Genomic DNA, 22124 nt, shown 5'->3' on the forward strand with positions numbered 1-22124 from the left:
AGGTCATAGTTCTTATCTGCAGGGTGTCAACATCATTTGTGCAGGATCGAAGAACGCAATTAATGGCCGGCGGCTGCGCAGAAAGTGAAGTTTTGTGCATTAAAACAGATGAGAGTGGACCTTGGTAGCGGGCTTGGCAGTGCTTTGCAGCGCGGTGGTTCACTAGGGCTAATGTATTCCTATGTACCGTATTTACACGATTGTAAGTCGACTCGAATGTAAGTCGACCCCCCACAAGTCGCGCGACAGGAAAAAAAAGAGAGAGAGAGAGAGAGAGACAGCATACCCGAGGGTGCATTCGATAACGAAAATTTATTAGTAGCTGACATGGTCACTGGACTACTCGTCTTCACTAGTGTTGCCATCGTCATCGTTGCTGCGGTCCCACAGCGCGTCGTGGTCCAGCGGAATTGCGCATTTGGCAAACGACCGCACCAGGACATCTTGTGGAACAGCAGCCCACGCTGAATGCACCCAACCACACGCAGACGTCAGGGGGGCTCTTTAGACAGGTCTGGTTGGCGTAATTTCGCGGTCTTCTGCCGCCACCCGCTCATTGTACTCATGGCGGAGCAGGGCCTTAAAATTAAGGCGAAGGTCCAGGCTTGTTTCATGACCATGTCGCACTTCACTAGCAGGGACCGATCACGCATTTCAACGGCATATGCTGCAAGCTTTGCCTGCAGCTCCGGAAAGCATCCAGACTTCGGCACGTGGGAACTTTCTCACTTGCCGTCACAGGTGAAAATTTCGCTTCGCTGCAGTCGCCACTCGCACCACCAGTTCAGAAACATCGAAATTGCGGCCCGCTGCGCAGTGATTTGTTTCTTCGGCGTAAAGGATGGCAGCCCTCTTGAACGCTGCTGTGAACGAGTGCTGAACGAATAGTGGGCCTGGAGCACTCATGACGACTGTGGAAGCACAGAAGTAACACGTAGCCTGCAGTCAAGTGGAACGCGTCAAACCAATGCCAATGCCTTTCAACAGAGAAAGAGAAACTTGCGAGCGGTGTCAGCTCTTCCATGAATTGCCGATACTCCCCGCAAGCGCCGCCGTCCTGAGGGTGCTGCCGCAAATGGGAACAGCGGCGCTTCCATCAACTATCGATCCCCCCTCCCCATGCGTGATGCATGCACTGTAAAACTCTAAAAAATGTAGAAAGACCTTTCCGAAAAGCGAACAAACACGCGGGATAGCGAAAAGATACGGATAGGGCCATAAAGCAAACATAAAATTGTAACTACGTTGTAGCTCCCGTTGGTCTCGCTTTTATGGCGGTGCCATGTTTTGGTTTTGATTGTAAGTTGACCCCCCAACTTCAGACTTTCAAATTTTAAAAAAGTGGTCGACTTACAATTGTGTAAATACGGTATGTAAAGAAATTTTGTACGTACAGAGCTCATATTTGCAGGATTATTGCATATGGCATTTATGTTCGAAATGTATATTTTGAAAATTTTTTATGTTCATTTTGTGCAAAGCAGCATCAATGTTTTTATCGATCTTTCTCATATGTTACAATTTTCTAAAAATAATTTTTCATACTATTCTGAATAAATATGTTGTTTGAAATTAATACAGTTGGAAAGATGATTCCTTCCTCTACAATTTGATACCATACACTTTAACATCAAGCATTTTCTGTGGCAGGAAAAGAAATATTTCCTAGAACACCCGAAAACTACCAATTGCCCCCCGGTCACGAGAGTGTTAAGCAATGCCCGGTCAAATACGTCTGAATTAACGCCTGTTTGCTGACATTAAATAACGAATATACTCGGCAGGACCTCAGGACCTAAGTCTGAATGATCCGATTTACCAAATCAACAAGAGTGGTTGAATTACTAAGATTTTGCTGCAAGCTTCTATCACAGCTCAGCACTACCTTTTGTCGTAACAAGAGTGGTTGAATTACTAAGATTTTGCCGCAAGCTTCTATCACCAGCTCAGCACTACCTCTTGTCGTTCCTCCAAGTCGTTCTTCCATCTTTTCAGCTGTTTCAACTACGACCTTTCCCTGCCTCTCTGACCACCGTTGTAAATGCCTGGTAACCTCTCAGACGGACTTTTCAGCTGCTAAGTGGCCGGCCGGCCCAAGGATAATAATTTGAGCGACTCCACAAGTGCCACACGGGCCGTGCTCACGTGGGGAAGTCTCCCTGGGAGCCTGGGTTATGCGGCAGAGCCTGCTTGATCAGGGACTGGCCCAGGGCATCCAGTTCTTCCAGGCCCCGTGACTTGCTCAGTAGAGATCCACCTGCACGGCAAGGCAGTGGCAGCACGGTTTTGCAACTCCTGCATGCTAAGCAGATGCGAAAGGTTGTTTTACACTCTCTGTAAAGAAAAAAAAAGGGGGGAGGAGGGTTCAATAACAAAGCTTTCCTAATCAAATCAAATATTCGATAAATGTGACCTCCGAATACAGTCAACGACCAATTTTTCGGATCCTCTAGGGAAAGTAAAAACGTCAAAAAATTCAGGCAGTCCGAAAAAATGAATGCATGCAAAAAAACGCACCTTTTTTTTTTTTTTTCTCAGATCTAGAGGTAAAGGGCAAAGTACCAGGCTTCTGAAACCCTGCCAAAGCATCAATGAACATGCCATAAAAAGGTGTTCAAAAACTCTGTATGCAGCCAACTGCCAGTTTATTATATACGTGTGCATCGTCGGGCAGCCAGTGTTATTGCTGCAGTGGCTTGAAGAACTTGTTGATTGTTGTTTGGACGGCGTTCAGGCTGCATGCGATCATATTTGCCTCGATCTGAGCAAGGGTCATGTCAGCACTGTACACCGATGAAAGAGTCAACAGTGCTCGCATCAACTCGGCGCTTGTAGGCGGCGCAGGCATTGGCTCCTCATTTTCAACATCGGAGTGTTCTGAATCCCCCACAACCTGACGGACTATTCCCTCGTCAGTCAGTTCTGCACAGAAGTTGAGCTCGTTGTCAGCGTCAACAAACTGTTCAAAAGTTATTTCCGTGGGTACAGTACTGCTTTCCACGCTTCGATGCCATCGGCGAGGACGACGAACACGGAGTGGGGGCCATCGAAGGCAAGGGAAATCCTCAAGTTGCGAACAGTGGAGTTCACTGACGAGCGTAGAAGCACCTATGCCTAGCGTCGCAGAGCACATTTGACACAACAGCACAACCACACACCACGCTAGCCAAAACGTGGCCTGCGCAAACAAACGAAATAGTGCCACAGGACACCTATGATAGCGCCACTCCGGAAACTCCGCCGGAGGCGGAAGTGCGGCCATTTGCGGCGATGAACATAGCCAGCGTGGCCAGACCAAATCGGTGTGACGGCTAGATTCGGCTAGTTGTGGTTCAAAGCGGTGATATGCTTCGGTTGCAAGTTGATTTCCTTCGCAAAGGCGCTGCATGAAGAGCCAAAGGACCTTCCGTCGTGTCAAAAAATCAGGAAAATTGCGCGGCGGGGGGTTCGAGCGTCCGAAACTTCAGATGTCTTTACACGTTGATTCTATAGGGCTCATGGCAGTGCCGCGAAGACATCCGAAATATCAGGCATGTCCGAAAATTTGGGCGTCCGAAAATTCAGTCGACTGCATTTCCTTACTTCTAGACAACATTAAAATTAAAGTTGCGTGGGATATGCTTGCTAAAGAACAGGCACGTGGGGCATTGTGCTTGCTGAAGGAGCCGAAAGTAACATGGCACTACCACATGCGCATTTATGAGTGCTCATATCAATGCAAACAAGAACTTTTGTGTTCAGCTATCCTAGTGATGCAGCCAATCCTGAGCCATGCAGGCGATACTGTGGGAAACGAAACCATCAGTGGAATCCTCGCTCTATATGTGCCGAGATACCTTTACCCCCTGCCGTCACCATCAGCCTATTTCATGGCCACTGCAGGGAAAAAGCCTCCCCCAGCTAATTTTCGAAAAAGTTCCCAATCTCATCCCACAACGTAATCCTGTGCTGTCTTTAAATGATTTGTCTACCCTCGGACCTATTCTGCTAAAGCACCAGTTGTCTACACTGTGCATGACATGACCTGCCCAGCAATTGTACACCTTGACAAAACTATAATAATTCACTCTAAGCAGTGATAATGTATTGATTCTGTTCCGATTCTATTTGCTTTGAATTTTGCCAGTGGTTGGAAAGCTTGAACCTCCCGCCGCATTATCACTGGGACCAATCAGTCGCAAATGCTGGATGATATGAAAGGATCAGAATCGAGCAAAAAGAGCCCTTGTGTTACACTGACCACCCAACTCCCATTACCTGTGGTGGCGGCGTTACTGCTCCCAAGGCCAATGTTGTTCATGTGGTTCCCCTGCTGAATGTAAGAGGGCGTCGGCCGCAGCGGGGAGGACAGCAGGCCGCTCGCAGTGCTGGGTGCCAGCATCGTGGGCTGCGACACTGCCTGGTGTGAGGGGGAGTAACCCGGAAGCCGCGACGGGGCGGCATTCCCAAAGCTCGCAAACGGGGCAGCCCCCGCACCCCCACCACCAGCGCCGGCGTTTGCGCTACCCTGGCTTAGCACCGGTGAGAAGAGGGAGCCCAGATCTGCCATGCTGCTGGTAGCAGTCGGAGGGCCCGGATCACCTATGCCTGCAACCCCAAAGTAAACACAGCTTTAATAATTTGTCTTTGATAAAGTGATCCATTCATTGGGCTTAATCTCTCAAAGGAACACTGGGTTTATGGGAGGAGCCATATTGGTGGGCTCCAGATTAATTTTTACCACTTGGTGCTCTTTAGCGTGCAGCTAAATTTATGTACACCAGCATCTTTGCATTTGGCCCCACTGAAATGCAATTACTATGGTTAAAAATCGTACCCAGTATTTTGTGCTGAGCAGCAGAAAACCACAGCCACTGACTGAGCAACCATAGCCAGTAATACCTTGTTCATGTTTCAACTGTCTGTGTTGAGAATTTGTTTACCAATATAGGAGTGTTTCAATAGCAAAATTTTCCAATTGAATTGAATATAAATAATAAATAAATTCTGCCTCCAAATATAAAATCAAATACCAAATATCTCATTATAACTTCTAGCGCAAACTGGACAACACAAGGTGCTACACAAGGACAACACAAGGAACAAGGTGCTAAAAGTTATTATGAACATGCTGTATTAGCCCGTCGATGCATTCTGGTGGACTGAATTAAGTAGTTTTTTGTTAATTCGACCTTCACGAAACCAACGAAATTGATCAAATTATCAGGTGGTCTGAATTAAACAAGATACAGAAAACACACCAAAACACACCACCAATTCATTTGGCAGTATTTTCCCAATCCTAACAAGCACCAAAAACACATGCCAAATTTCTATGTGTACAAAGTAGAAAACATACATGCAAATGACATCAGAGCTTCTAAATAAAGTAGAAATCTAGCGTGCACCTCATTCTGTAGCTGTAGATATAGACTGTTTTACTGAGGGCACAGCCATTTTGCAATCACAGCGCCGTCTATCGTACGGCACCATGCTGATATGCGGAATTTTGCTGGAAGGAGCACAGCGAACGTGCTGTTGATGATAAGTGGCAAGTTTTCGCCCTTTCCTGTGAGGTGCCAACAAGTTGTTTGGATTGCAAAACTTCTTAGCGTGTCATCACTAAGCTTTTAGCTTCAATATAGCTGCAATATTGAACGGCGACAAACCAAGAGTCGCTCCCACAGCTGTGCCCACAATCGAAATAGGAGGCGAGTCAAGTCTGAACATTGTCAATATGCAACATTTACATGTAACCTGTTATTACTGTATGTCTAGCCTTAAGGGGAGTCCCTGCTCTTTGGAGCTGAAAATTGGCCCAATTACCTTTATGCTTTCCATTGCTCCAGATTGGTGTAGAGCAGTTATTCTTGCTTGATTGGATCCCTGTATCATCTCTGATTGATTTAACTTCTGCTATAATTATGATAAACAGGTTGTGGAATGTTTTTCCTCATTTTTTCAAAACAGCATTTCTGGCAGTGTCAGTGTTTTGGAGTGATGATATCTCTGGTTCTACTTATCCTATCACAATAATTACTTGTTTGTCAGAAAGGCAGACAAATAAAGGTTGCAGTTGGCATATAAGTAGACAACTATTGTGAAAGAAATATTTAAAAAGTAATAATTTTTTCTGGGTGTTAAAATGAGTCCACACTAAAAAAAGGTTGCCATGCTGTAACTTTAGTTTCAATTAGTCTAGAGCATTCATTCTTGTACTACTGCATACTCCTATTACTAAAAATTACTTTTTATGTCATCACATATAACACCATATATGGTTTAGTAAGTAGCTCACCTCTATCATGAATTTCTTAAATTTCTAGAAATATATTTATTGCGTAAGAAAACGGAATGTATATCTTGAATTAGCACATGAAAATTCATCAACTTCACAAGTTTTATCAAAATTGACTCAGAAATAAAAAAGAAAGTTTGGTGATGCAGGGCCTCCCATTAAGCTCTATCAACATATCCCTCAGGTGACAACAATCAGAGTTGTCTCCATGTGTCATGCGGTGTGCCGCACCAGCATACGTCCCGATCCAGGTAACCGCGAAGCTCCAGGGAAACACGTTTTGCTAGCTTTCATGCTCCTAAAATTTTCGCGGTGCAATTTTCTAAACATTGTTTATCTGGCACCTGGGCATCAAGCTTTACAAAATAAAGAAATGTAAAATAACTCAATCGAAAGGGTTGTTAACCTGGATAAAATGAGCTTATCATAGTCGCCGTGAATACGCCACCGTCAACAAGATGCACACAACGCATTGAAAGATTATGCACACAATTAGGTCTCGAATGGTGCTTGTGTGTGCAAAGGCACCTCGCCTACTCAGGAGAGATGAAAGACGAACAACTACTCTTTGCAACAGCAACTTTATTTTCTGCAGTAATACAGTGCGCGATGACCGGCCTCGACAGATTACCGGCGAGATTCAGAAGCATGCGAGAGCCCATGTGAACTAGAGCCAGCCAGCACACGGTAGGTATGGCTTTGATTACAGAATGGAAAAGAACTCACCTTCATTTCTTAGTTGGCGTGTACTGTTTCATAATACGTTCTCGGTCAACTTCCACCAGATCATTGCTTGCCAAGCATGATAATCTTAGAACACGTTCATACAGAATAAGTTTAATGTGCATTCATGAAGAAATAGTCAATTTCATAAAATTCGCAACAGTTGACCGACTCGAATATGCACCTTTCTTTCACATCCCAGTTTGTTCATGGGTGCCAAGTTCTGAGTTCATCGCCGAGCACAATTGGGAACAAAACCTTCCGAACATACACGCGATGGCATCAAGTCCTTTCTGTTTAGGCTGGCAATACAAAGCAGACACTTCTCTGCTATTGCAGCGGCGGCGTCCATGAAGTCGCCACGGCTCAAGATGCATTTCACACTTGCTTCCGAAAGTTATTTTTGCAGCCGAACACAGCAAAGTGGTAGCCTGTCGACCCCGAGTCACCTGACATCACAGAAATTCCAGACAGAACACGTTAAAACCGCACTAATTCGCAATTAAACCGCTACCTTTCCAAGCTGCCGCTGGGCAAAAACGGAATCTGCATATACCAAGGTGAGGAGGAGAGTGGTGCAGCATGCTGGCTTAATGCTACGTTCCTCCTTGCTGATAAAACGGTCTATAGACATACGTCTAATATGCATTACACGAGTGGCTGGTTTTCTAAAGTCAGCTTCGCCGTAATACGTCATTGTTATGCGGCAAAGCACTCAAACGCCGTGAAGGCATTTTTGTTGGAGCCTATCGGCCCAATTTTCTCGAAAAAAAGAAATAAATAAAATGACAAGTGTTCGAATTACGTAAATACCGTAATCACACATTGTGACTTACGGTTACTGCTTTAGAATCTATCCAGGACAAGCTAAAAAATAGGCGTTTTCGACAAGAGATGACACGTATTTGATGTATTCACTGTCCCCTAAGCTCAGCCGACACAGGCGCTGCCACTAAAGGGTCGCTATTTGGGTCACCATAAGGGTGAGGCACATGCATGCTGACTGGTCAAGTTCGAGTTATCCTGCGAAGGTGAATTTTAGGATTGAAATAATGAAGGTTTGGGCCCATTGTTGGGCACCAGTGAGATCCTTCAGCTGGGTTCGAATTGGCCAAAAAATCTACTTAACCGGAGTCAACATTTCCTTAAAATAAAGAAAATATGGAACACACCATTTTAGTGCAACCATAGTGATGTTTATTAACTGTTTCCCTACCATGGAGAAAATAGGTGTTTTTTGTAGATTACATCAGATTTATTTTTCTGAAGGAACTACTGCACTCAATATCTTATGCAATAGATAAACAAAAGCAGAATGAATGCACTTTTCACGCATAAATGTTTTATTAACGAGATGTATGTCATAAAAAGATACAAATTGCCAGAATCAAGATTGTGGGATAAAACTAAACAAAGTTTATAAAGACACACTTCTATCTGCTAAGAAAAATATGTAACGAAAGTTATGATAAATACAAGATGTATTGCCGTCTAATAGGCATTATCTCTGAAAAAATAAAAAAATGTAATTGAACAGCTATTCCACTACAAAAATTTAAGTGCAAGCACTACAGTCGGGCATGCTGGGCTGTAGCGGCTGATGTTCCAGGCTGGTTTGCATCGTCGTCACTCTCAGATTCAAAAGTCCACCAAAAAGGCAGCATCCTCAGACTCGGTGCTGCTCCATCCATCGATAAATCAGCTGCAGATGCAGCAGAATTGCGAGATCTGTGACCCATCAAAGTGCGCGCGCTGCTCCCGGAGGCAGCCATTTTTGCTTTTTTACTTTGACGACCGCGAAACTACGGAGCGCATTCAAAAATTATCGCTGGGGGAGGGGGGGGGAATTGAACTGCTTAGGAAACAAAAATATAGTTCTCCTCCTTCCTGTCCAATGGTGCAGTGTGTCCGTGAGCGGCGCGGAAGGTCTCGAAAGCGGTGTTTCAAACTACAGTGCAGTCCACTTATAACGATACCACATATAACGATATATCGGTTATAACGATGGGTCGACATGAGAGTGTCGTTTTATGCATTAGGTCTATGGGGAAAAAAAACATTTATAACGATAGGTTATTCACTGCATATCGGATATAACAATCAAAATTTTGCTGTCTGGACGACGTTTTCCATGCCAAATAATCGTAACATTTGCGTTGCTTAGTTCCCTGAAACGAACGATGTCGAGACGAGGCGATGTTTACCTCCGCAAGTTCGTATCTGCCGCCATTACCATGCAGCGCGTCCCGCCCCGCCTGCGCACCAGAGAGTACCTGAGTAGGCGCAGCGCGCCACAAGATGGCGGTAGCTGCTTCATGTGTGTCGGCCACAGTCGCTCCGAAAGGGAGAGAAAGAAGAAGAAAAGCGACAAGCAAAGCGGCACGGTGCCACCCGTCCCGCACTCAGTCTCTCTCTCTTGCGATAGCAGGCTGACGCCACCGAAGCAGCTTGCAACCAACGGTACAACCCAGTGGACCAGTTCCTGGCACGTCGGGTCATGCAGACGGGCCCCCTGACCTGAAGATCAGTCTTTTGAAGGCCGTGCGCTTCATTTATGGTGCATGGTATGAAGTAAAGCAGTCAACCATATACAATTGCTTCAAAAAGGCGGGCTTTGTGTGTCAGGGCGAACTTCCCCAACCCACTGAGACCAACACGGTGGAAGCCACTGACATAACTGAGCTCTGGGAGCTCGTTCCTACTGGTGACACGGGTGGTGCGTTAATGGAGGAGTTTTTGACTGGAGACAGTGCTGCCTCGTTCTGCGATGAGGTCACTGACGAGGCCGATGGCTGAAGATGTGCTGTCTCAACAGACGGCAAAGTTGTGCGATGGTGGCGACGGCAGCAGCGACAGTGACGAGATTGACAGTGGCTCCTTGACCCCGACCTCGATGTCCACGCAACGTGCACTGTCGTCGATCGACTCCTTAATTGATTTTATGCATGCTAAAGGATTGCCGCCAGTGTTCGCGCAGCAGCTGGAATCCATGCACACCTCGGTTATGAAGCTGAAGCTGCCGCAAAAACAAGTGCAGATTTCGGACTATTTCGGCGCGCCTAACCCTTGACATGGTCATTGGCGCTAGAAATAAAGTTTGTTTTTCACAGCCTACTTCCTACATCATCTATTCTTTAGAGCAAGTAGCGAATTCGAGTTCGGAGCTGCAAAGGTATGTTCCGCGTTTTTTATTTAAAAAGAATTTTTTTTTAATAACTGCAGTCCAGATATAGCGATCATCGGTTATGATGATCATATTTTTCGTCTTTCTCTATATCGTTATAAGTGGACTGCACTGTATAGATAGCGGCCGTCCATTTTCACTTTCTACTTTGATGATCGTGAAACTTCAAAGCGCGTTCAAAAATCACCGCCAGGCAGGAAAAAATAAACGAACTGCTTAAAAAACAAAAATATAGTTCTCCTCCTTCACATCTGATAGCGTGTCCTTAAGCGGCGCCGAAGGTCTTGAAAGCGGCATTTCGAACCATTGTTAGTGGGCTAACGATCACCAATGGGCGCGGTATGGAAAGAGTTAAAGAATATGTCACATAAATCAATTTAAGAAACCTACGAGTAACCCAGAGAACAAACCAGATTAAAGGAGGGCAAATGTGTCTCTTTTGCTGTTGTGTTTTGTTTATCAGAAACAACTTTTAAATTATGAATACGTAAAGTATGTAAAGTATGTAAAGCAGCCTAGCATCTTCTATCCAACAACTGTTAACAACTGCTACTCTTGATCAAGTATTTTAAAAACTGAAGTAACAGATAAAGGTATTTTGCAATAAAATTTGTGGAAATGTGCCTCCTCATTTTATATAGGTGTCTGCGGCAGAACTTAAACGTTGTCACTATGGGACTGGTAGAAAAGAAAACAAAGACAGCCATATTTGTTGTTGCCATCGCGAATACGTAAACTTTGCAAATGCTATGCAAACAAGCATTACGACTTCCTCAGGGTGCAAAATTAGTGGGTTTTGGCTTGACTTCAGTGCTTCAATTGAAAACAGTGAGATAGAATATGCAAAATTAGTGGGTTTGGCTTGACTTTAGTGCTTCAATTGAAAACAGTGAGATAGAATATGCAGAAGCGAATGGGGGCATGGCGGCACAGTGCCATTCGATTTCTGTGCACAGAAAGTGAAACACTGGGACACCAATGGGTGCAACTGTCGACTTTCACTGAAAACTTCATTCTGCGACCACTGCGCTGTTCTTGCTGAACTTTGAAGACATTGTGGTGGAATTATTTCACTAGCATTGTGCACAACTTCTCCTAATAACAGTGGATTCAGTACATTGCAAAGGCGGTTGTGGGGGGCGGCGGGGGAGCAGGGGATATTTGCTCGCAAGTATGTCGGTAGCTTCACGAAGCAAAAAAGGCTTGCTATTGTTAGAAGAAAGCGTGTCTGCAAAACCAGATGAGCTTTTAGTGCCTTGTAGTACAGGTGGGGCCATCCACTGGAACAAACAGATGGCGCAAGAGACAGGCCTTGTCGGCCACCCCAATCTGCGAACATGGCGTGATGACCTGAGGCCGCTATCGACGGGAGATTATGAAAACAAGTGAAAGGCCGACAGTCATGCGAGGACTCCTACAGATCAGCTGCAGTGATCGCCAGCATGCACCTCGGGTGCCCAGTGCTTGCCGTTCATTATCCAATGACAATGTTGTGTGCACCTAGTCCTGCCTAACAAATGCCCTGGACATCACCGATGACATGCTGTTGGATGTCATTAAGTGACTAACGGGCGTTCCCAATCGAGACAGTTCACATGATATTTGTGCCTTTCACAAATAAACCATAGCTTCGGAACATGCCAGATAGTCTAAAAGGGTCTAACCCATGCAGAAAATTCACCTTACCACCCCTTTAAAGCAGACCTGCCTGTTGACGTTAACAAGAGTCGCGGAGGCTCACCGAGCGCAAGTAGTTGGTCATCAAGCAGGCTGAGATCGATGGGGCCTTTCTTGGGTTCCTCGCAAACACCAGGTCCCGGGGAGCCAAGGTCCAGCAGGGAGCCAGCAGCTGCTACAGCAACTGGCGCAGTTGATGCAGCTGCATTCCGACACCCATCCAAAGCGTGCATAAGTTTACAAGATGTAGGGGGTACACACTAATTTTTCAATATGGAGATGCGCCCCATCTGCAAACATATCACAGTTTATGGACCACCAAAGACATCAAAGGCAGCTGCAGTGCTATCTTATGATCCTCTTTTCGGCAACAATGTCTGCAAAATGTTTTTGCACTGTGCTACTGTTCATGCAGAACGAGAATAGAGAAAGAAATCAACGACCGATTTTCTGGGCGCTCGATTTTTCGGACATGCCCAATAATTCGGACACCTTCGCGGCACTGCCATGATGCCCTATAGAATCAATGTATAAGAAGGTCCGAAATTTCAGAGGCAAAAACCCTTTGCTGTTGGATTTTCTCGGCTTTTTGCCACAACCGCTGGTCCGAAACAGCATTGATCGAAGCCACCACCACCGCCGCCATTTCGATTATCTCGCCGCTTCGAACCGGCGCTCTCGCACGCAAGATCTACCAGCAGCTTTAGCCACCATTGTGGCAGTGCTAGGCCTAGCTACTTCGACGTTCGCTACGAAGCTTTTTGTTGTTCCATGGCGTGTTTTGAATTAAAACAATTCACCGCTGTTAGCAATCGCGCCGACTCCGCCTTTGTAATCCTCGCCAGTGGCTTAGAAGCTCCGAAAGCATAACATGCTGCATAATTGCTAATTGCAAAAGTGGAGCATGCCATCGGGAAAGGAGAAGTTTCTGCTTGGATAATGGCTTTTCTAACACACCGCTCACAATTTGTTATGTATGACCACATGCCGTCTGATGTCGTTCCTGTCACATCTGGAGTACCACAAGGCTCGGTACTCGGGCCACTGTTATTTCTGATCTTTATTAACGATATAACCAATAATATAGGATGCAAAATCAAACTCTTCGCGGATGACTGCGTGATATATAAAGAAATTAACAGCCATAACGACCATCTCGATCTTTCTGATTCCCTTAACACGCTAGCCGACTGGTGTTCCCAGTGGCAAATGTCTATTAACGTCGATAAATCAGTGGCAATGACAATAACAAGAAAAAAGCAACCCTCTCATTTCACCTATATCGTTAATGGCACGCCTCTTTCCATGGTTGACCAACAGAAATATTTAGGGATAACGCTGACATCAAACCTCAATTGGGAAACACACATAACTAATATTACAACTACTGCACTACGAAAGCTATTTTATCTAAAAAAGACGCCTAAAGATCGCTCCAACGAACATTAAGCTTCTGGCCTACAAAACATTTGTGAGACCTATTTTAGAATACGCTAATACAATTTGGTTTCCTTACACAGCAACTAACATAGCTAAACTTGAAGCTGTACAAAAAAAGCCGCAAGGTTCATTCATAGGAAATATCGTTCCACTGACTCACCTTCACGTCTCTTAGCTTCCTCAGGCCTCAACACATTATCGACGAGAGCGAAACAAGGTCGACTAAAATTTCTGTTTCAAATGCTGCACCGTCAGTATAAAATTGATATCACCTGGTACATTTCATATTCGCAATCTAGAATAACACGGCATCAACACGAACATACCCTAACCGAGTATTCCTTTTCTAATGACGCATTCAGGTACTCATTCTTCCCTCGAGTAATCAGAGAATGGAATCAAATTAACTCGTCATTAACAGCGACAAATTCTTTATCCCTGTTCACTTCACAACTGGAGCTCATCACAAGAGATTATTAACGATTTCTCATGTTTGTTCCCTGTTCTCTTTATGTTAAACTAACAGTGCTTAGAAAAAAAATGTATACACTTGTTTGTTTCCAAATACTTCACGTTTTCGATTTGACTATGATATGCCCGGTTGTTGTTCATTTTATTCTGCTTTGTTTAGTGTTCTATTGTATAGCTTATCTACCTTATCCTTTGTATTTTGTTGAATATTGTTGCTTTTTCATTCTTTGTGTAGCTCACACATGTATTTATGTCGGGAAAAGAAAGTGTTCACGCCCGTCTGCTAGGCTCTCGGCTGAGAGCGGCAGTATTGTGAAAAAAAAAAAAAAATTCCGGTTCCCGAAAGTCAGCTTCGCCTCATCACAGCAGTGTTATGCGGTGAAGCATACGAAGAGTAGCAAGAGGCAATTGTCACGAGACACGGTATGTGTTCCTTAATTATACACGCGTGCACGTACCGTCCTGTGACAGTTCGAGCACCAATATGCCTAATACGTGCACGGGCCGGCCTTAGGAGCTATTCGGCCGTGCCTGTGGCGATTTAAACCCTTAACTCCTTCGTTTCCACGAGAAAATGGACGGTTCTTATGGGTCTCGGAATAACATTATTTACCACTACAAATAATATTTCAGCACATATTGCAGCCTAGCCAATTGTGGATAACGAAATGCTCTTTCCAAAAACATAGTTTGTCAAACCAATGAGATTATTACGTAAAACATAAAAATTCCAGAAAGCATCATTTTCGCTGCCAGTTGATAAAAATAACAATAAAAATAGATGATATCTACGCAAACATCAATATCAAAGAAAATTCAGAATATAAATTTAGAAGATAAATAACCTAGGAATAGTGTCTGAACAAAATAGATGCTCAGTACACCGCCGTTCTTTGCATACAAAAATGAAATTAAGACCAGTTCATCATTCATATGTGGTGAAGCAGTTTCTGGATTTTGTGAAGCATAGGTGCACTCCGCACTTTTTCCACAAAATGTATGCTTTTTGTTCAACTCTGCGGTTCTCGTAACATATTTTGCAGTTCCGCCTTTTCGGCATCTTCTGAGGATGGTCCGATGAGAAGTCCAAGCAGTTTGTCTACAGTCATGCACCGCTTCCAGGACCGATCGCCTTCAGCGTAGCTGGGCAACTACAAGATTATGCATCCAAGCATATCTGTTTGCATTTTTGCACATTCCACGCCGTTGTGAAATGTCTTGCGCTGATTCGTAGTGCTGGGCTGAGATGTGCTACGGGCGCCCTTCTTGGCGTGAACGGAAGTTTCTTTGCTGCCCATGGCTGAACATCATAACCAAGTGAAGTACGCACCTTGAAGATAATCAGTAGAGCTTTCAGTTCGTGAAAAAAGATTGGCAGATAAGCGCGGACAATGAAGGAGACTATGCACCCCAAGGCCGTAAAGGAAACTCACTGGTGAACAGCTGCTGATGTCCCACACTGACTCAAAACACTGTTGCCGTCAGAGCTTGAATCTGCTTTACTGTCATCTTGGGAATCATAGCTCGAGTCCTCAACACTAAATTCAAGTGTGGGTGCAGCATCTTTTCGAGCAGGATGCTTTTCTCGCGACACAATTGCGTGAGGCGACGCCATGGGAGCGACTTTCGATAACTGTGCAGTGACACCGGCAGCGCCTCTTGCCGGGATTTTACGAGAGAAGCATTACCGAAACTCTTGGAAACTGGTTGCAAAAGCCTGTTCACATGTTGGACATGTGGTGGACTTTCAGAAATACTTTGGCGGAATAAAATGACTCTGACTCCAAACTAAAGGTCCAGGGTGTCTACCAAGTTGACATTCCCAAATTCCTTGAGTTTTCCAGGTTTTTCCTGAGTGCCTTTGCAATATTCCCTGAGTGGCACAGAACTTTGTTTTATGTCAACACAGGCTGCCTACATCACCTTGCCCAATGGCGTCACTCTCTAGTAAGCATGTTAGAAAATAAAAAACAACTTAATCCAATTTGAATAGTAAGGGGTAGTGCTTATATCATTCAAAAAGAAAACGGAAGGGAGGGGCTAGTAAAATGCACACCGAATAAGAAATCTCCGAAATAAAAAGTAAAACCCATAGCAAATTGAGTCAAACATTCTCAAATACAAATAAAAAAGAGATGCATACAGAATATTTTCGAATATGAGCTATTTCTATCAACTGATAGCAAGCTAAATGGTATGAGGCCTGAACTTTATCACAAGTGAGATTCTCTTGCCACAGCTGGCAAGTCAACCTCAACTGTCCTGACATACCCTCAGCCCGCGCATGCTTCAGTGTAGCATTTCACTGTTTTAAAGAGTTTAATTGCTTGGATGAGGGACACCTGCATCTCAGCGTCAGCCAACACTTTGCATTTAGAGTGAAAGCTCCTTCAAAAAAACGGTGGCATGCTTCCTTTGCCGTTAATTTCTCAATGTGTAGGTCCTTTGTCTTCTTATGCTCCTTCGGCTGTGCGTTCGCCACACAGACTATTTGAAGCATCCTCTTGACAGTTGTGCAGTCGGCGTCCGATTTTTTGGACTCCCTAAGGGCCGCGAAAACATCCAAAAAATATGAATGCATGTCTTCTACAGCCATTAAGGGTTCAAATCCTCACAGGCACGCCCGAAAAAGCTCTGAACGCCTGCCAGTACACTCAATAGGAATATCGGTGCTCGTACTGTGACAGAAGATGGCGGGTGCACGCGCATATAATTAAGGAATACATACTGTGTTCCGTGACAGTTGCCCCTTCCCACACTTGTTATGCTTCACAGCGTAACGTGACAGTTGCCCCTTCCCACACTTGTTATGCTTCACAGCGTAACATTACTGTAATGAGGTGAAGCTGACTTTCGGAAACCGGCATTATGCAACGCCCAGTGCTTTCCGAACTTCGAAGCCAATCGCGATGACCACAAAGGCGGTGTCATGCCATTGCTGACAGTAGCGAATTCTTTCAATAAAAAATACGGTACAGAACGGCAAGAAGCTTAATACCGAACCTCGAAGCAGCTAGTCCTAGCATTGCCGCGGTGATGGCTACGGCTGCCAGCGGATCTGCGTGCGAGTGTGCCGGTTCGAGGCGCCGAGGTTATCAAAATGGTGGCGGTTGTGGCTTTTATTAATGCCGTTTCGGACATGCGGTCACGGCAAGAAGTCCAAAAAATCGGACGGCAAAGGGTTCTTGCGTCCGAAAGTTCAGACATTCTTATACGTTGACCCTATGGGGTACGTAGTGCTGCCGCGAAGCCGTCCCAATTATCTGGTGTCCGGAAAGTCGCTCGTTGACTGTAGTCCGGCAACTCCTCCAGCCGACTAGGCGGCGTCAAAGACAATTCATTAAGATTCCTCTCTATTGCTCGAGCCAGCATTACCGCGACTTTCGTTCCCTTTCAATAAAATTACAGCTAATTTTCCCTGATAGAGCCCGAATTCTCTGAGCTTTCCCTGAGTTTTTCCAGACTACTCAAAATCCCTGAGAATTCCCAGTTGCCCCGGTTGGTAGACACCCTGAGCTCACTAGTGAACAGGTGGCATCATTTTTGGTTATCACCACTCAGCACTGTCGGACGACAAAGCCGGCGATTTAATTTAATTTGTGACGTGCTGGGAGTCATTTGATTACAGAATTTTGATGCTAGCACAGTGAAATCATGAGTGGCATGCTTTTTTCTCAAGCACGGCATAAGATGACAGCCACGCCTTTTTTCGCTACAACATACACACATTAGTTTGCAAAAAGGTCCGTCAAAAACCACGACATCGCTGAAGTGCGAAAATTTAAACTGATTCTGAAAGTGCAGTGCCTGTACTAACTACAGGATCGCCTTATATGAATAATAAATGGTTCCAATAAGTCAAAATTGGAGATCTCAAGGATCTTCACCGGTGATCGATTTGAATAGGCATGGTAACAAAAGAGTTAAAGGAAGCTTTAGCTCAGGTGCTCCTTTCTAAAGAAATATAAAAGGAGAACTCTTTTCCTTCGGCAACCAGCAGACTAAGTTTGATGAGGTTTGTTGCACTTAAAAGAAATATTTTTAAAATTTATTGACTCTTTGCTTTGAATTTCTGATTTAGGTCATGAATTATTTATTAAAAAGTGTCAAAAATCGAAAATTTTCAGAAAATGAAACTATCAAATTTAAAACACTAACTCAGCAATGGAAAACGATACCACAATTCTGTGAATTGCATCTGATAGTACACCTAAAGCGCACAAAATTCATATGTTACACATGAATCTCAAAAAATTTAGTAATACAGTCGCCTAGCGTTTATTCAGAGCTCACGGGAACTGCGGAAATGTCCGAATAAACAGGTGTCCGAAAAAGCTGATTAAGAAAAAAAAAGAACTTCTTTATTTCCACGCACACTATTAGGGCTCGGCAGTAGGCTTGAAGAAATTGGGAATGCGCTGTTGCACCCTGTTCTGTTTAGGCGCAATCAGATAAGCCTGAATCTCGGAGAGGGTTGTACGGTCACTATAGGTAGCTGAAAGCACAGTCACTGCTTGTACATGCTCCGCATGTGACGGCAGCGTAGCACATGGTGCGTCATCTTCAGACTCCTAGTCATCATCCTGCAGTGCAGCAGAAACCTGACGAATGATCTCGCCGTCGTCGAGTTCTGTGCATGTCAGTACAGCAGTGTCAGCACCTGTGAAACTGTCAAATGAGACAGTGTCTGGAATCGCAATGCAACCACTGTGCAGGTCTCGGCATAACATTTTCCGCATCAGTAGGGAGCACATCGGAAGGCGACAAATCCTAGGCCTCCCGGCACCCGCTTGCCGGCATTCCCCAGTGCAATCTGCGCTAGCACTGTTGGCGCCATTAGGCACTTGATGCGATGTTTCCGTATGCAGCGTTGGATCACCGGAACCTCGACACAGCACACAAAGCAAACACCACCATGCCAACACCACTCGCACAAACGAAAAACGTGGCCTACTCGCGGCGGCGTCCGCGAAGGAACAAATCCGCTGCTGGATTGTCTTGACATGGCTTACTAAGCTGAAATCGGAACTGCTGTAGAACCCCTCTATCAAACCAGGCAGAAACGATGATGATGAGCGGGGATTTGCAGTAGCACCACTTCATGGGGCTGCAACGAAGCTCGTCAGAGTCGGTGCATGATGCTCTCGATCGAGTTGGCTCAAGGAGTCTCCGAAAAATCAGACGAGAGGTTGCAAGGTGTCCGAACTTTCGGCAGTTCTTATACATTATGGTCTATGGGGTGAATGGCAGTGCCGCGAAGCAGACGGAATAATCGAGCATGTCCGAATTTTTGGAGTTTGGAAAATCAGTCGGCGACTGTACCATATTTACTCAAATCTAAGCACCCCCTTTTCTTCACGATTGCTATGCCCAAAGTGAGGGGGGGTGCTTCGATTCGAAAAATCTAGAATGACCCCCCCTCACCCTCTTTTCGCTGCGACATCACGACGAGACGGGTGTGAGAAATAACATTTTATTTTGCAAACATTCAAAAGAAAAATTGGTGCAGACAGTGAACCCACCCTTTCTGTCGGATGCTCAGTCACTATAACTGCCACTCGAGTTCATCGCACCGCTTGAACTGCCACTCTCGGTATCTCGCCAGCAGGTCATCTTCCGTTCCGACGAAGTGGTTTGTGATCAAGCAATTCTTAAATGATTTTACCTCCGGGGTCAGATGGTTGCGAAACGCATCCAACAGAAGCATCGACCGCATGCCTGCAGGTTCACCAAGCAATGCTTCCGGGCGCTTCTGCCACACGACCTGAATCCAGTCTGTCATCAGATCGGCTGTCATCCACCCTTGTTCCTGCACTCTCGCAATCACATCTTTAGGAAAACATTCATTTTTTGGCATGCTTTGCCTTTTTAGAATGATAATGGTGGAAGATTTCAGCCGTCACCTGTTATGTACAGCATCACTGTTACTCGTACCGTCGTCCTCACCTTCACTTCTTGGCCTCCTACTTCATTAACTGTACACGCCTTCGGCATGTCAAAAAAGACTGGCGTCTCATCGGCGCTGCCAATCTGGCCATGCTCATAGGAGTGTTCTCTGCGGAGCCTCATCACGTACAGCTGAAAAGCTATAAGTTTTTCTTCAAAATTGGCTGGCAGCTTCTGGAAAATTGTTGTCCAACGTTTCAAAGAAAATCCGTTTCATCTCATCATATGCTCCACCCAGCTCCGGCTGGCACGGAACACTGTGCTTCTTGTTGCTGCTTTCTTGTTGCGATCTCCAACGCTTTCATTTGAATTGCATCAGCAGTGACAGCAAAGCCCCTGCATCATCCACTACGAACGAACTCCCATACCTCTTCTTCCATTTGCAGATGTCGGCTCTTATGCGGTCCTGTGAACTTCTTACGCATCGGGGAGCCTTTCATAATCTGGTCCCGCTGCTTTGTCCACTTGATGCAGGCTCAGTCCATGCCGAATTCCGCGGTGGCACTGTGGTTGCCATTGCCTTTGGCAAACGCGACTGCAGTTCGCTTGAACTTCAAGCTGTAGGCAGCCCTCTTCGAACTCATCACTTCGTTAGGGCTGTCAAGCAACTGACACCAAACAAAGCAACGTGCACCTGCGATGTCCGCGAAACCTGCCGAGCGCTGCCGATACCAGGCCCACTTGACAACATGCTGATTGAGTTATCGGGGTCGCTTTCGACCGGCTTTTGACGTCCTGTGCCACCATCTGTCACCATCTGTAGGAACGCAGCAACGGCGAACACGACTAGCACGGCCGGACTGGTGAGGCGCGCGGGCTCTCTGCAGTCCGGCTGTACGGCATACTCGTGCCGTGGACGCCGTGCCAGCTTGGGACTCCGACGGCTCCGGTTCGCAAGCGTCACGAGTCCATGCAGCTCTGCAGTTCGGCTGTGCGGCGAGATCGCGCCGCGGACGCCATTCCACCCTGGGACTCCGACGGCTCCAGCTCGATGCCAGAATGAGCAAGCGCGCTTGGCAGCCTTGGCCACGCGCTCTTCCTAACAAATAGGAGGTGCTTAGATTCGAATGCAAACATTCTTCCCAATTTTTTTTTCAAAAATAGAGGGGGGGTGCTTAGAATCTCGAGAATACGGTATGTAAATACAACTTTTGCAGAACCCTTGTAAACAACGTGACAAATTCATGTAAGATATAAATTGACATTTAGAATTTGTCCGCTTTTAATGATCTAATGGATGCCATTTACAGAACCGCAACACCTGTTCTTGACGCAGAGCTATTAATTTGTAAACTTTGTGCTTCTATTTTTCTCGAGCTTCTGAATGTTTGAAAGTTCTTTTAAGAAAGTTCAGGACCTAAATCGAAATTCCGCTTCCAACAGTCACTAGAATTTAACTTTCTCTCTCAAATGCAGCAAATTTCATTAAAATCTTTCCAAAGGTTATCTCAAACAAAGTGTTTCTTTGTTTACATGTATTTGAATAGGCCGCATCGGAGTTGGGCCTGAGCTAAAGCTTCCTCTTAAGGGCAGTAAAAGGCATTTCAGTAAAAGGCAGGTTTTTTCAGGCGTTTTCGCAGCCCCTCGGGAGTCTGAAAAGACTGTGTATTCTAATGGTTGTTGCTGCCGATCCCTTTGCACCAGTGACCAATAGAATGTGGTTGTTCGGATTACAGGTCTGTGTGCCCTAGTTGACGTGAACATCACAAGATGGTGGCACAAGCCTTGTTGAGCACGGATTTGTCTCCGTAAACTATAATATGCTTACAGACAGGCAATCAAACTCTTTCATGTGATCCAAGCATTAATGTGGCTCTGGCCATGCAAATCCTATATGGTGATTCAAGTTCCTATCAAGAAAAATTTATCGCAAGCAATGAGTGTGAAAAATTTTTACCAAAGTTGAGGTGGTGGTTGTTGACTGTGAATGTTCCAAAGCACTTCTGTGCCGCTACAGAAACAATAATAAATCAAGGACGAGGGTCACTGGAGGACTTATGTACAGCAAAGAGGTATTGCAACTGATTACGCTATGATCACGTGTATTACTCACGCAAGCAAAAGAATGATACCCTAGAAATAATCCCTCCAACTCTTCCACGAGTACAGCTATCACACTGCAACTTTTTTAACTCTTACTGTCCTAAGGACAAGTCTCGCTTGCCCACATGGATGTCTTTTTTCCACCAAGTGCCACAGACAGATGAGTGGCAGTCACTTCACCATTCTGGTGTGATTACCAGATTTCAGACGCTTCACAGAAACAGATTTTTTGCAAGCATGGTTGGCATAAATGTACAGAAAAGTTGGCTTTCCTGGTTAGAAGTGAAGAACCAACCAACGACATAACATACATAAGTGAGAAGATGACAGGACGAGGGTGGAACTAACAACTGAAGTTTTAAT

The 22124-nt window shown here is 45.2% G+C and overlaps 1 protein-coding gene across 2 annotated transcripts in view; it reads right to left on the reverse strand.

Annotated features, from left to right (window-relative positions):
• Window positions 1-22124, reverse strand: part of Gga (ADP-ribosylation factor-binding protein Gga) — a 71708-nt gene that overhangs the window by 21419 nt on the left and 28165 nt on the right. For both annotated transcript variants that reach the window (XM_075702212.1, XM_075702211.1), the window contains exons 10-12: window positions 11926-12063; window positions 4258-4587; window positions 2146-2257 (exon numbers count right to left, since the gene is read on the reverse strand). In XM_075702212.1, coding sequence (XP_075558327.1) covers window positions 2146-2257; window positions 4258-4587; window positions 11926-12063 — 580 coding nt within the window. The remainder of the gene's footprint in view (window positions 1-2145; window positions 2258-4257; window positions 4588-11925; window positions 12064-22124) is intronic.

Source organism: Dermacentor variabilis, chromosome 8 (genome assembly GCF_050947875.1).
Source record: "Dermacentor variabilis isolate Ectoservices chromosome 8, ASM5094787v1, whole genome shotgun sequence".
Classification (NCBI taxonomy): domain Eukaryota; kingdom Metazoa; phylum Arthropoda; class Arachnida; order Ixodida; family Ixodidae; genus Dermacentor; species Dermacentor variabilis.